This window comes from Pocillopora verrucosa, chromosome 1 (genome assembly GCF_036669915.1).
Source record: "Pocillopora verrucosa isolate sample1 chromosome 1, ASM3666991v2, whole genome shotgun sequence".
Classification (NCBI taxonomy): Eukaryota; Metazoa; Cnidaria; class Anthozoa; order Scleractinia; family Pocilloporidae; genus Pocillopora; species Pocillopora verrucosa.
This window is the reverse complement of record NC_089312.1, coordinates 29,967,041-29,981,573: the sequence shown is the minus strand read 5'-3', so window position 1 is coordinate 29,981,573 and position 14,533 is coordinate 29,967,041. Positions and strand designations below refer to the sequence as shown.

Below are 14,533 nucleotides of genomic sequence, written 5' to 3'. Positions count from 1 at the left end.
TCCTGATAAGTTCTTACTTACCAATCAGCAGGGCTCGGTTGTGTAAAGGTCGGATAACGCTATCCAAAGGATAAATAGCTATCCAGCGGATAAGCGATGGCAAAAGGTATGGCGGTTTAGACCGGATAGAGATGTATCCAGCGGATAGTGCTATCCGACCTTGGAACAACCCGACATTACTCCCGAACAGTTTTGTCAGCGGCAATCCGTAAAATTCGATGCGCATCATGTTATGCGCGGGAATTTGAAACTACAGGAACAGTTTTAAGAGAATCTAACAACACTGGCGAAGGGAATTCATCTCATTTTTTTTCCTTAGTATTACTGCACGATTGTGGCTCTTGAAGATTGGTTTTCACAAGCTCAAGATGTCGCTGGATGTGACAGCTTGTCTCAAAGCACTTTCAAGCGCGTTTTGTCAATACAGAAGTCACAACACTGATCATAACACGAAGGATCTTGAACGACAAATCGATGTAAGTTGCAGATTGGAATCTTATTAGTTCATGAAATTGGAGTGAAAATGAGAAACATTGAAATAAGCAGTGGATGATTGTCTTCTGGGAAAATCGGTTCTTCGGCGTTGTTTTAGTGGTCTAGCTGTATATACATGACAATCTTTAGAAATTCGACAGTTTTGTTACGATACTGATCTCCAGGTTTTAAAAGTTTCTTTTAAGAGCTTCTCAGCATACATGCATAGAGTCATAGTCGTGATTAAACAATAAAATAGTTTGGGTTGGGTGTTTGGGTGATCTATAATTATCTGGGGCCAAGGAACCATATTGGATAAGATAGCCTTCAATTTGTGGTAAAAAATTGAAAAGAAGACAAATAAGCGAATATTTTAAAGTTTATGCCAGGCGTAATTTCAGCTGATCTTTATCTCTAACTTTAACCCTTTTTAAAGGGTTAAAACTCCTTTGAATGACAAGTATCTAATTTCTCCTTACAATATCACCCCTGAATCAAACACTAAGGTCACAAGAATAACGGAAACTATCACTAGCTGAAGAGGCTGTTGATTTTTAAACAAATTCTCCTTGTCAGCACCTTAAGAAATGTATAGAGAACAGCATGGAGGATATGCATACTGATGTAAGGGGGTGAAGGGTTAAATGTTAAATGTATACTAGTGGCTAACTGCAGATACGTTAAGCTGACTAGGTGTAAATTACTGTTAAAAAATTCTACAGTTGGATTCTTATCCCACATTGCACTCATGCAGCTGGATGAGAAATGTGAGAAATCCTGTTTTAGATGTTCGTACTTTTTGCCAATTGACTCAAATTTCTATTTGTGTTTCTTTTTTATATTAGGTTTTAATTGGAATCACCTCAGCTGGGAAACCTCTTCGTGGATTTAATGCCAAAGAGCTTCTTCCTGCAGAATGTCTCTCTTCACTGGTGGGTCTATTGAGTGAAAGCAGTGTGAAACCAAGTCTACATACCAAGGCTATGGCATTATTGTTTAATCTTGGTGAGTGATTTCAAAGGGGGAGCTTCACAATTTCAGCACAAGCACATGTAAAAGCTTAAAATCTATGTAGTATTTGTTGACCAGTTATCTTCTTTTTATTTGTAAGCTAACGAGGTATGAGTTCAGAACTTGTGCATGCTTGTGCTGAAATTTTAGAGCTACAGCACATGTCTGGCTTGAAGCATGTTATTGTTATTCAATTTATAAATATAATATATTATTTTTGTTGGGAAATCCACTAAAATCTTTGAAGGGTTTAGGGCATTGGTCCTGTTGAATTACAAATTCACTGAACATGTACATTGTAAACTACATTCACTGATTCCTAGAGTATCAATAAAAGGGGATTTTGTTGGAAAGGTCTATTTTGGTAGTGCATCATACAGTCTTAATTTGCAAACCAAATGTAGCCTTTGTGAAACTAAACATAAAATGTCCTACAACTTTTTGTTTTAAAAGCCATGGGTCAAAGAAGATGTTGAATGAAATAAATATCAGAACATTAGAGACTTGAGTTTAATCTGGAAGTCATGAATTCAAAGTATTAGTTTGCATTGCAACTAGCTGATAACTTCCCATCTCACTCAATCAGCAAATGACAGAAGCACAAGAGAAACTCTTCATTCCACATATCACCTGACCTCTACATTAGCAGCTCTACTTCATAAACATCACCTAGCATCAAATGGCAAAATGATTTTACAGGTACCCTTCATGTTTACTTTCTCAAAGTTAGGGTTAGTTTATCTTATTACTATTATCTTAGTGTATGCATTTAATGAGTTTTAGTGGACTGATTTTAATGTATGTGATTAAATTTTACATGCATTTCACAATCACTTGCATGCATTTTTACCATATCCATTTATGCTTAAGTTGCATACAGTGTGCATGTTCTGCTTGTGTACAATATGGGAGTTGCACTTGCTTGTATGTGATTGCATGTTATTTACATGCATATCACAATCATGCATTTGTGTAGTTATACTGTGCATGTTTTGTTGCATTTACATGCATGTCACAATTACTTGCATGCATTTTCTACCATATGCATTTGTACATAGTTAGACATATTGTGCATGTTTTGCCTGTGTAAAATGTGGGAATTGCATGTATGTATCACAAGCATGAAATGCTGCAATTCATATGAGAGGTGCTGTATGTTACCCTGGCTGTTTTGTCTCGTCTGCAAAGGAATCTTATTGGGCAGAGGTTTGCTAAAGACAGATCTTTTTGATAATTTGGAATTTAGAGATGTAGCCATTCTAGTGTAGGAAAAATTCTGTGAATTCAGTTGTACAATCATGTACAAATATTTACCATTTCTGTTGTTTTAAATTCAAAGTGTCTGCAACTTCTGGAAAGAGTCACATATGGCTGTAAATTCACTACACCAAGTGGATACATTGGTGAACTGATCAGATATTTAGTGAATAACATGTAGGTACATGTGGATTTTTATTATGGTTAACCAAATATCAATTGAAAATATTATGTACAGCATGACGAATTAAAGTATCTATTGCTGTTAAATATGATGACAATGCTGCTGTCATAAAATTACTGTGGCTGATAACAGTATTATGTTGATGAAATATTTGGGAAGTTTAATAAGCAAAGTTTATTATTTGTCATGATTGTTATTAAGAGAAGAGAAGAGAAGAGGAAGGAGAAAACAGTTCAAGGGAAACATAAAAATGATAGTTTGGGCATTGAAGGAAGCAGCAAGCATTTGTTGTGGTATTAATGTAATTGAACAAAGATTGCAGAACTTTGTCTGAGTTGTTATAATTTTTGTTCACTTTAATTATGCTAGTTGCTGTCTGTCTTTAGAACTGTTGCTCCAGCTGTGTGTTTGTTCATCTTTCAGTTTGTCTGTCCATCTGTCCATCTGTTATAAAATAAGTATAGAATTCTACTTTATTCATGATAATCTTAATCTTTTCTACCTTTTCACTCAACGTAGACAGATGCAAGAGTCAGACCTTACTATACCATGTTTAGGTCTGTTGGCAAACTTATGCCGACATAATCTGCCAATCCAAGCCCATGTCAAGGCACTGGTGAGCAAATGTGTAATGATTGCGTATATTTACAGTGCAATTTGTATATGAAACTATGCAATATTTTACACTGTACTTTCTTTTCAAGATTGTAATTACCTAGCCATCTGATACGCAAAAATAAAGTTTTCAGTTGAAAAAGTTTTTTTGAGTATTGCTAAGCATTAAAGCTACCTGTGAGTTTAACTTGCATATCATTTATAATAACAATAAAGTTTACCTACAAACTCAGAAAGTTATGAACATTTTGGTTTGATTCTGACAGGTCAATTTCTATTTCTACCAAAATGATCAATAAAAATAATCGTGGCAAATACACAAGCAACTATCTTAACCTCAACTTTATAACTATTGCTGTTTGGGTTTTAGTTTTCTTAACACCTAGTTGTTTTGTCCCTAAAACACAATCACATGCTCTGAATATTTTTAGTATTCTCAGATTTTTTGAGTCTTGTAGTAACTTTGAAACACTGATTTGGTTTACTGATCCAGAGGCTAATTTTGTCATTGCAGGAGAACATAAAATCACTCTACCGGACTCTAATAGCCTTTCTGTCTCATAGTAACCTGACAGTAATTGTGTTTGCATTATCCATTTTGACAAGCTTATCACTTCATGAGCAGCTAGGAGAGAAGGTAAATCTCTTGTGTAGATAAAATTAGATAATTTTGAAACTGAAAGCATTGTACCCTAATGAATTGAGGACTGCTAAATCCAATCTCATTTGTCAATAGGTTTGAAAAAATGAGAATTCATAAACAGTGTGTTGGCATTAGTAGACTTTTTCCATGTTTACATTGCCACATCTCAACTATCTGGGGTCAGAAGGGAGGGGTGTTTAAGATCTCAATTAAAAGCTTCAAAATTCTGTCTTTAATCCTACTGACCAACCCCCCATGTTTAGGTGAGACTATTTAATCAGAGATGTCACTGAAGATCTGTTTAAATACAGTTTCTTCTTACTATGTAGTAGTTTAAGCACCACCATGATCATTCACTTTTCTTTATATCAACTAGCTGTTCAATTCCAAGAATATTCACCAGACCTTTCAGCTGGTTTTCACATTTCTGATAAATGGTGAGGGCTCAACAACAAGACGTTCCTCAGTGGATCTGTTTGTTGATTTACTTGCCAGCCCTAAAATTCAGCAATCTCTCCTCATGTAAGTTCATCTAATGTATGGATCCTTAGTTTGTTAAAAGGTTCATCATAGTGAAACATAAGGTTCGCAAAGCTGTCTAGAGGAGCGCTGGTAGCTGGCCAAAACCTCTGCCTAGTGTCAGTGCTACCTTTAGCCAGCTTTGCTTCTTTTATTTCATTTTAACATTGCTGTCAATAAAATTGAACAATTATCAAAATACCATTGAAGAAATTTGTACAGCAGCTATTTCCCAGTTTTAAGCAAAATTGCAGAATGCATGATTTTGTAGTGATAAGAATGTGTAAATCAGTTCCATGTTTATTTCAAATTCTCTGGAAGGTGTATGGGATCTTCATGGACTCTTGGGATATTTTAACTGGATAGTGCCAAGTCTTTTGCATAATCCAACAAAACAACATGGCTCAACATTCTCATTTGCTGTCTACCTTAAAACTTATTGACAGCCCTGATATATTTCTTCATAATCACTATCTCTATTGCAGTTGGCTTAATTAAGGACTTGATGAAGCCCATTGCCACTCAGAGGGCCTTCTCAAGACTTTTAGTACCATCTGTTCATATGTTATAAACAATACGATTTTTATGGCCCTTTTAGACAACAGGCTTCATTCCCACCTTAAGCAACTTGTTATGAAAAAGGTTTTTTTGAAACCCCTTGCAAATATGTGCACTATGCATTGTAACTCCTGGAAAGTGCATACAGTTTTAACCTGTAAAAGGACACATTGGTATGCTATGGAATGAAATGTATGAATTAATGTGTATAATGACTCCACGACTTATTTGGTTTCAGACATGAACATTTGGCTTTTTACCTGGAGCAGATTCTGGCTTTGCTACACTTAAACCATGCAGATGAGGCAGTTAAGGTCGTCCATTTTAGGCATTAAAATTATTGTAGATATTTGTAACAATGTGCTTTTATTTGCTGTAGAGGTTGTTGTGTGAATGTGTACATGTACATGTAACTATGTATCTCAAGAGTGAATTTAAGGGTGTCTTCTGCTGGCTAAGAGACAACTGAAATAAAAATGTTCTCCTCATGTGCAGCTGAGAGTATTGAGGGTTCATATTGGAAAGAAAATCCAGGATACTAGCACTATCATACAGAAAAGTTTAAGGAGGGTATTCAACAATTTTAGCTAGGACATATTCATTCCTGTGATGCAATGAGACCAATCATGCGCAAGTAAAATATTCAATGTATTATGAATGGTAATAGAACTATATCTTGTCCCATTTTTCAGATGTTCTTTGAATTATTTTGTAATTTCGGAGAATTTTTTGAGGAGCTTGGTTCAGCTTGGTGGAGGTGCTCCCAGAACTTTTAATTTACCACATAATGTTTGCTTATTTCTTGAAAGGTATTTGAGCTGCTGTTGACATTCTGCTCAGTTACTGGGTTACGATGTCTTGTGTGCAGAGCATTGTTTTCACCTGCAAGCTCCAAACCAAAGGACCCAAATGTGAACAGTGCATATGATGCTGTCTTATACTGGGCCGGTCAGTCAGTTGACACCCACTCAACTGTGTCCCTGAAGGCTCTTGATTTTATCAAGGAGATTTATGAGGTACAAAACAGTTGTTACAACTTCTAAACGCATTAGAAGGAAATCTCCACTGCTTGATGAAGTTATTGTCAAAAATGGTTGGAAATGTTCTGCAAACTTAAAATTTGTTTGGCAAAAATGTGTAGTAAGTTTTAAGGGTACGAAATTAAACATTGGTATTAGATATTTTGAAACATGAATTTCCTGAGTGCATTAAATTTTGGTCAAGAAACATTTCATGATTTCATCTATTACAGTCCCATGGAAAATCTTAGAGCAAAAATGCCATGAAGCAAAAATACTCCTAAATAAATATAAGCAGCAGTAACCATATACTGAACTCTGGGAGTAAATTTGACTTATGAAGACTTATACTTTTGAGTTGTTGTTTTGTTTTGGCAGATGACTCATAAAGCTGCATTTAGGAAAGTTTTTTTGAGTGGAAAAATGAACAAAGAAACATTTGAAGCACCTTGTGACTGTTTTACCTGAAGCATTTAGAGAGTATTCCAAAAAACTGACTTCATAGCCATCAGTTACCTTTTAATTCATGATTATGTCCATTTGTTGTCTCTACTTTCCACTCTAGGAACTTGGTGATGGCGGTCTTCTGGATCAGCTCTCTCCTCCCACATCTGATCTTGTTTCTGTTCTGACTCAGCTACTTGTACCACCCACGGAAATCGATGGCACCTTACTCAAACAAACATGTGCACAGATCAACAAGGCCATGGAAGTTCTTAATGATATCCTTCTTGATACTGTTCAGGTTATTCCATATTCACAGTATGCACGTCAATTTAGCTTAAAGATGAGGTTGTTAAATGGAAACTATATGACAACTGTATTGCTGTGAGAATTGTATTGTATTGTATTTATGGTTTTTCATCTCCCATTCAAAGATATGGGGGATTAAGTAGTTTCCTGGGTAGTGACTGCATAACTCCTAGTTGAAAGATGGGGGTGTGAGCTCTGTTAGAGCCATTGTGTTGTATTCTTTCCCTAACAAGCATCATCTATGACTGGTTTCTAGCAAACTGTCAGGAAGACTGACAGAATACTGCTGGGGTGTCTTGTGATGGACTATCATACCGTCTAGCGGGTAGTAGCAATATTCCTTGTTGCTTCAAGGTAAAGCATCGCAGTGCAGAATCCAAAGGTCTGGGGTTCGATTCCTCATAGGGACTTTTTTTTTTGGCCCATTGTTGTGACATGACGAGTAACTTACTTCTTCATATCATGGTGCACTGTCCACCAGTTGTTACTCCCCTTAACTCTTCAAACTTCTTTGTTTTGAGGATTCTTTGAAGAGTATTGTTTTAGGACATGTAAAGCTCGAGTACTGGTGGAAATTATTGGAATATCAATATCAGCACAACAGTATTGGAACAAGAAGCACCCTAGCGTTACCTTGGAGGTATGTTACAATGTTACAGTGGCAGGATGTTCTCTGCTAAACATGAACAGTAAAATTATTGCTTGCCAGTGAACACTCGCAAGAGCTGCTGTGTTGTGTTTCGGCATTGTAAAGAGTCGTTACACGTACAACGGCTTAAAGCAGACAAACAAAACGGTACACTTGTTTACAAAGCCGTAAAGCTACACTAACCCAAATTTAGTTCGCTTATAGAATACTAAACAAGTCATACCAAAATTCTTTAATTATTGATAAAGAGAAACTTCCTCATCTTTACTTAGTTAGCATCTTATTTTGTTGGAGGAAAAAAAGGACGTTCCCGAATGATTCTTCTTGTTTCACGAGAAGTTCCCAAGAGAAGCTTTGTACTAAGCAATGTGTCAAAGCCTATTGAACCTTACACATTCCATAAGCCTGATTCTATATCTGAAGGTGAATCATTCTAAAGCAGTGCATATGATGCGCAATATACCTGTCAAATGCGCGCCTGCTGATAGCGTTATTCATTGCAGCCAGGAAGGCGTAAACCTTGTGCTTCAGATGTTAGACTTGCTGTGTAAGCTGAAGAATGATATAACAGGACTCAAGGTACAAGCCTTTCCTTTTGTCATACCGTAAATAATTTATTTTTTCAAACTCAATTTTGGTTTGTTTATAAGAAAGGCACTTCGAGTTTGTAAATTATTTCTTAGGCACGATAGTTAGAGGAAAATTTTTTTGCGCTCACTCTGCAGACGGGCTTTATTTCTCTATAGGAACAGCTTGCTTCCGCATTACAAGACCAGAGGTTAGTGCCATTCTTGGCGCGCGCGATGAGTAGTGATTCACGTGACAGCGTTCAAAAAGCTCTCCGGATTCTGTGCGATGCTAACAGCCTGCCAGATTTCCAAGCCATATGGTGAGTTCGTTTAATATTAAGCATCCTCTACAATGCCATATCTTTCTATTGGCGTGAGGATTCACAATCAGCTATAAAATATTCGATGTTCATTTATTTCAGGCTAGGTGATTTGATCGCCTCAAATAACGCGGCCCGTGAGGAAGAGATGACACTTTTAAGACGACCCATCGAAACAGACTTGAGTCCGCCTTCGTCTCCTCGGCACCAGGTTTCAATCAACAATAGCCGCAACTCCACCAGCTTACGTTCGGCAGGCCTGGACCACGCTCCTGTTCAGATAAGTGCTCCAGTGAAGAATGCAAATCGTGATGCAAACATCGAGTCGTTGATCGAGAAGATGAAATCAGGACTAGAGGTCTCCTTGCTTGTTTTGTCGTTTTTCTCTTTAACTCTTCTTTGGCACAACATTGACTCCTGCACCGAACTGCCTCATGGTATACACATAATACATTTATACTTCCTTAGGTTTAGCATGTTAACGTTTCGTGAGCCATGAAAAGGATGCAATGGAACTTCTTTTTGGGGAACAACCTTGCGACAAGGGAAAGTGTCTCTTAAACTAATATCTGTTCTCATACAGAGGTTATATATGAGGAGCCATTTTTCCCGTCGTGAGAAAAGTTTGTGCCTCTGAAATGGAGATATCCAGAAAGGATGTTCCAGTTTCTCTGTGTGCACTGTTTGTATTGTTTTTGAATGTTTCTTGAAATTTTCTGTCCTATTGGTAGCTATAACATTCGGGTTTTTCCCTCTGGTATAACGCCATTCCGATACTTCGTCATTTTTTTGGTAGATAAAACCGGATCCTCACGCTTCTGAAATCATGGACATATACGAGGCAAAGATGGCCGCCTTCGTGGTTAGTGTGAAATTCTCGTTTTTATCCCAATCATAGTTATTTTTCGGCTTAACTCGTTAGAACATCAGGTGGATGAAATATACCTTTTAATGTTCATTTTAGACAAAGGAAAGTCATCTTCAAGATCTGTTGGAAGCAAAGGCTCTCGCGTTGGCTCAAGCTGATCGTCTCATTTCACAGTACCGGTGTCGGAGGGCTCAATCGGAAGCCGAGGTATGACGATGTTCTAGTTCGCTGGAATAATTGGTCGCTCTCGATGTTAATAATGGTAATAGGACCGAGTGGAGTCCAATTCAGTCTGTAATCATACGAGTAATCAACAAATTTGGACGACCGCGAAGCGGGAGTGCAATTTGTCAATCACAGTTCTGTCTGTATGATTACTGACAGAATTGAACGACAAGAAGTCCTGTTGCCAATTAATCATAACCGTTACAATTTCCGAAAACAACAAATACATTTAGTTCAAATATCTCCGGTAGAGACAATGTCTAAAGTAAAAAAAATTCTCCGTTTTGGAGATTCCTCAATTTTTTGCAGGATAAGTGGTTGTTGCTATGATTATTGTGATTAATTATGTGGTTGTTGGATTTGGCTGAGTGGACTTAGAATGATTGGCTACTTCAGGTTTCCGATTACAGCCAACTGTCCGATTACAGCTGTACTGAATGAGAAGTGAAAAATAGGGCAGCTAATGCACCAATCACGTTTAAGAAAATTGTAATGGTTATGATTAAACAATTAATCCAAGAGCGCGCGTTGGATATGAGCTGGCATCTCATATCCAGCAAGCGCGAGTGGAATAATTGTTTAACTAAAAACGCCCCAAAATAAAGACAAATCTTCAAAGAACTAACGGAATGTTACAGCGTACCAAAACACTTCCAGTTCAACTCGTCTTCATGACATGTATGTCTATTAAGAAACAGTCAAGTCCTGCGCGCGCATGGTATAATGGCTCATAACCCATGGTGTCTAAGCCAATAAAACTTCCTGAATTGCATTATCCAATGATCCAGTTTTTAATAATAGTCGATATAAGACCGGTTTTCACGACCCTTCTCGTTTGGCTTCATCTCTTGTAGTGTGCGAAACTGATGCAGCTCTTGCAGACGACAGAAAAGAAGGCCGAGCAGCAAGCAGAGCAGGTAATGCATGTGTGGTGAGATGAAGTCTATAAACTAGAAAATTAGCTCTTGAGTAATTAGTATTAGGGAAACAAGATGATTAGTCGAAAAGTAGTGTGCTGTGCCTTTTTTTCTCAACAAAAAATGAGAAATACTTTACTCGCATATATTTGCAGATAAACGAACTTCTTCAGGCTCAGAAGTCGGCGACAAAAGAGGTATGTTTTCTGTCTAGATTTTCTTATGTCCAACATTTACATATAGTTTGTTTTTCGTCGGCGCAAGTCATTCCTCAAAGGCGCAGTGACATAATGCTTTAAGATGCTTTATAAATTCATAAACATTACACTTTTCCAAGAGAGAAAAAGTGCGCGCTATTACATATTAGGAAGTGTGAAAGTTGACCTTTTTCCAAAGCTTTCTTTTGGTATGTTTCTCCTATTCTCTTTACAATGACATTCTTTACCCCATTTTCAAGCCCGTGATGAAATAGCAGTCTATCCATGAATCTTTCGCAATGTTTTTAACGCTTTTATGATCAATTTATTTTTTTCGGACTTCTTTCAGATGGAAGTCATGATGAGACACAATGAGAACTTGAAAGTGGTCGCAGAGGAGCATGAGCAACTCAAGATTGCTTTTGCTGAGCAGTCACAAAGGTTGGTTTAATGGTTAGTCTTATGAGCGAAGCCCTGCATGGTGTGGCAAAAGGTAAGGGTAAGGCCAGGAACAGGAACCTTCGTTATCTCAGCCCCACTGGTCCGGTGAGAGCCCAAATAGTCTACGTTTACCCGTGTATGGTCATTCATGTTTAATTCTTTACTCGTACCAGTATCAGAATTATAACAATGCGATGAAAAATAGCTTCTGCGCTGTACTGTTTGTTGTTGAAATTGATAACTAGTGGAATCATATGTCAGGGGACTCTCCTGGGACTTAAAAAATCGGCCCTTGTATCGATGTGTTACTTCCTGTTGGTGTTCCTTGTACGAAGGTGTCGCCAAAAGAGAAAGTCTATTGCAATACAGAAATCAAATAAGTCAAATTTAGGTTGTTTTGGCAATCACAATCTTATGAGCGTCTTAATATTATCAATTCCGCATTCTTGGCCCTGATCAAACTGTATTTTTTTTTTACCTCTCTACAGACTCGAAACAAGCCAGCGTAGTCTTATGGCGGCTCAAGACGAACACAAAGCGCTGTCTGACTTAAACGAGATGTTGAGGCGACACAACGATAATCTTAAGAGTCAACATGACTGGTAACAATATTCACACAATTCGCTGGTCTAGTTCTGGTCTTAAATTACAAGGAAACACCTTGTGATGATGTTCTGTGTTTTTCTACCCAGCACATCTAGACAACTTCAAGAACTTGAACAGGAGAGGAAGAAAATTGCTCAGCAACTCAAAGAAAAGGACTTAAAATGCCAAGGTAAAGTTCTGTGGGTCTCTAAAATATTCTTTACCGTTTTCAGTGAAACACTATGATATTCGAGAACCGGATTCGTAAAGACGTCCCCAGAGCTCTGGATCGCCGTTGAACTCTGAACCCCCACGTGATGGAGTAGTCGATTTTTACGTCACTAGGGGCTTCTGAGCACTGTTGTTAAATTGTCTCGAGTCACAATTCGTTGATCGTAATATTTATTTTAGTAATATTTATTTTTGGCAATAGCTACTTAAAACAACACAAAACCTCGTCCAGCATTTCGCGCCAGTTTGATATCCAAAACCTGTTCGAAGTAGAAACCTTGTCTCTTTTGTAGAGCTCCGGAAAACTCTACAGAAACAAGAGGAAGAAACGAAACAACGCGAAAAGAATATCGAAGATCTACAGGAGAAAAACGACTCACTGAAAAGTAATTTAGCCAAAGCCGAGAAGGAAAGGAAAGAGTTATCGCATAAGGTTGGTATCGATTTATCTTCTTTAAAATTGGGGATAAACAGATGTTAAAATGAAGATAAAAATGTGTTTTAGGCGATGGATCTCGGCTAATTGCTCTCTTTTTATACGTTCGCATGTTCACAGCTCTCGTCGCTGGAACTGATCTGCCGCCAACACGAAGACGTGATAAAGAAGCGAGAAGCAACTGTCAAGGAATTACAGTCTGAGCTGGATCGACAGGCACAGATTGCTGCGATGATTCACAACTTGAGTAGCGGAAAAGTTCCATTAAATAATTTTGGTACCAATTCAAGCTGACCTTTTTATAACCGATCCGCTTGCTATCAAAGGGCCTGGAAAGCAGAACATTTTACGAAGAAAGCGCACGAAAGGAAACTTAGAAGAGCCGTGTATCTGTACATAATAATCATGATGATAATTTATTTTTATTCTGTTATGATATCTCCACATGAGCTCTGCGATCAATCTTACCCACGTCATCACTGATGATTTTTCAAAATGAAGAGAATCTCTCATACAATGATCAGATCAATGTCAGTATCTGAGCAACTCGGCACCCACCTCTCCCTTAACCCAACAACAGTCAAATGATAACAAAGTTAGGGTTAGGGGAGGGGTAGGTGCGTAGCTACTCAGTGAGTGACAGTGAGCCCAATGATCATATGAAATACGCCTTTAAAGATGAAAATGTGGTCATTTTTTAGACAAATTCAACAAACAGAACTAAATTTGTAATATTTTAAGGAAGGGTGGATTAAAGATTCCTCCTGAGAAAGTGAAGGTTGCAGTTCCTCTGTTAGGGTACTGGTTGTCCGTAAGATTTTCTTCATATTTTGATTAGAACTGATTATTTGAGTTTGAGTTAGTCTTCAACCCTTTGACTCCTGAGAGTGAGTTCTCCTCACAACATCACACCTGGATCAAACATCCAGGTCACGAGAATAAAGCAAACAATCTCCAACTTAAGAACCTTGATTGTTAAACAAATTCTCCTCGTCAGTACCTTAGGAAATGTATAGAGAACGGTGTGGAGAAAATGCATACTGATGTTAGTGTGTAAATGGTTAATGATGGTAGGTGTAATATAATAGCTTGTAGCGTTCCACGGTTACAATGAAAACCAATACGTATATTCAGAGAAATTATCCAAGCCGCTATCCAAAATTAGCATCACATTTAGTTTTATCCAACTAGAAATGGCGCGTATTTCATGAATTTCCTTAATTCGTCGTTTTACCTGTATTGGCCTTGGTAAATAAGGAGACCCCGCATGGGCAAACTTGATACGTGGAGGTGAAAACATTACCCTTCTTAGATGGAGTATGCAGTGTAGTCATTAAGCGAACTTGTTAAACGAGCACTAAGTAACTAGCTGCAAATTTGCATCTCTCTTTTCGTCACTATAATGACGAGAAATGTAGAGGTTTAACTTAGTTCAACACACCAGACCACAGAATATCTTCTTTATAAACTTTCCAAGTGTATGTATCGGCCTCTGTTTCCCAATGCTGTTTTTAACTTAAGTTAACGAAAAATGAAATGCTGAGATCACAAGCTACAGTTAAGAACACTTTTCTGTCGGTACCAATTCTGTGATCCTTCGTGCCACAATGCAGTTTCCAGAATTTCTTCCACTTCCACTTTTTAACTGAAAGAGAAGAAGGACGTATCTGTCTTCATCAGCTATAAGCTTCACAGACTTTCCGCCGTGATTCTGCTCTTCGACAATTAATTTCCGCCAAAAACGAATTGCACCCGATAAAAGTCCGAAGCCTGAAAAAAAGTTTGTGTGGCGAAGTTTGAGTAGCTTGTATTGCCGAACAAACCGGCGAGTCTTTCGTATGAGAACTTCAAGAGCTCTCTCACCGTTCATTTCTGACATATTTGTACGAGAAAGTCTACTTTTTCGGTTGGTTTTATTCTAATTGCTCGACGTGGGCATGCACGCGCATTCGTTTACGAGTGAGAAGTTTCTATCTCTTTCAGCGGCAACTGAGAAAGACATCGGTTAAAATGCTTAAGAGGAATTTTCAATAGTGGAGGGAAATGACAAAGCGCTCTTCTC

At 37.8% G+C, this 14,533-nt stretch overlaps 1 protein-coding gene across 2 annotated transcripts; it reads left to right on the top strand.

Annotated features, from left to right (window-relative positions):
- The first annotated feature begins 244 nt into the window (after positions 1–244).
- LOC131786148 (protein CIP2A homolog L) lies at positions 245–13,248 on the top strand. 2 transcript variants are annotated; one of them, XM_059103154.2, is made up of 23 exons: positions 245–476; positions 1,320–1,479; positions 2,072–2,184; positions 2,825–2,919; positions 3,446–3,542; positions 4,056–4,178; positions 4,561–4,706; positions 5,500–5,575; positions 6,071–6,277; positions 6,846–7,002; positions 7,541–7,673; positions 8,186–8,261; positions 8,429–8,571; positions 8,674–8,929; positions 9,368–9,433; positions 9,536–9,646; positions 10,519–10,581; positions 10,737–10,778; positions 11,128–11,219; positions 11,708–11,821; positions 11,912–11,994; positions 12,329–12,468; positions 12,592–13,248. In XM_059103154.2, exons 1-23 carry the CDS (start codon positions 369–371, stop codon positions 12,763–12,765), a joined length of 2,775 nt encoding a protein of 924 aa, XP_058959137.2. In that variant the 5' UTR covers positions 245–368; the 3' UTR covers positions 12,766–13,248. The 2 variants fall into 2 exon arrangements, with proteins under 2 accessions (XP_058959137.2, XP_058959138.2); XM_059103155.2 differs by lacking the exons at positions 245–476; positions 1,320–1,479; positions 2,072–2,184 and having other exon boundaries at positions 2,905–2,923.
- Positions 13,249–14,533: the final 1,285 nt, after the last annotated feature.

Bases quoted from the DNA above. Each gene is read 5' to 3' on its own strand.
- LOC131786148 (XM_059103154.2), top strand. From the start codon at position 369: ATGTCGCTGGATGTGACAGCTTGTCTCAAAGCACTTTCAAGCGCGTTT. The intron at 8,262-8,428 runs GTACAAGCCTTT...ATTTCTCTATAG, and splicing joins ATGATATAACAGGACTCAAG to GAACAGCTTGCTTCCGCATT. The intron at 8,930-9,367 runs GTCTCCTTGCTT...TTTTTTTGGTAG, and splicing joins AGATGAAATCAGGACTAGAG to ATAAAACCGGATCCTCACGC.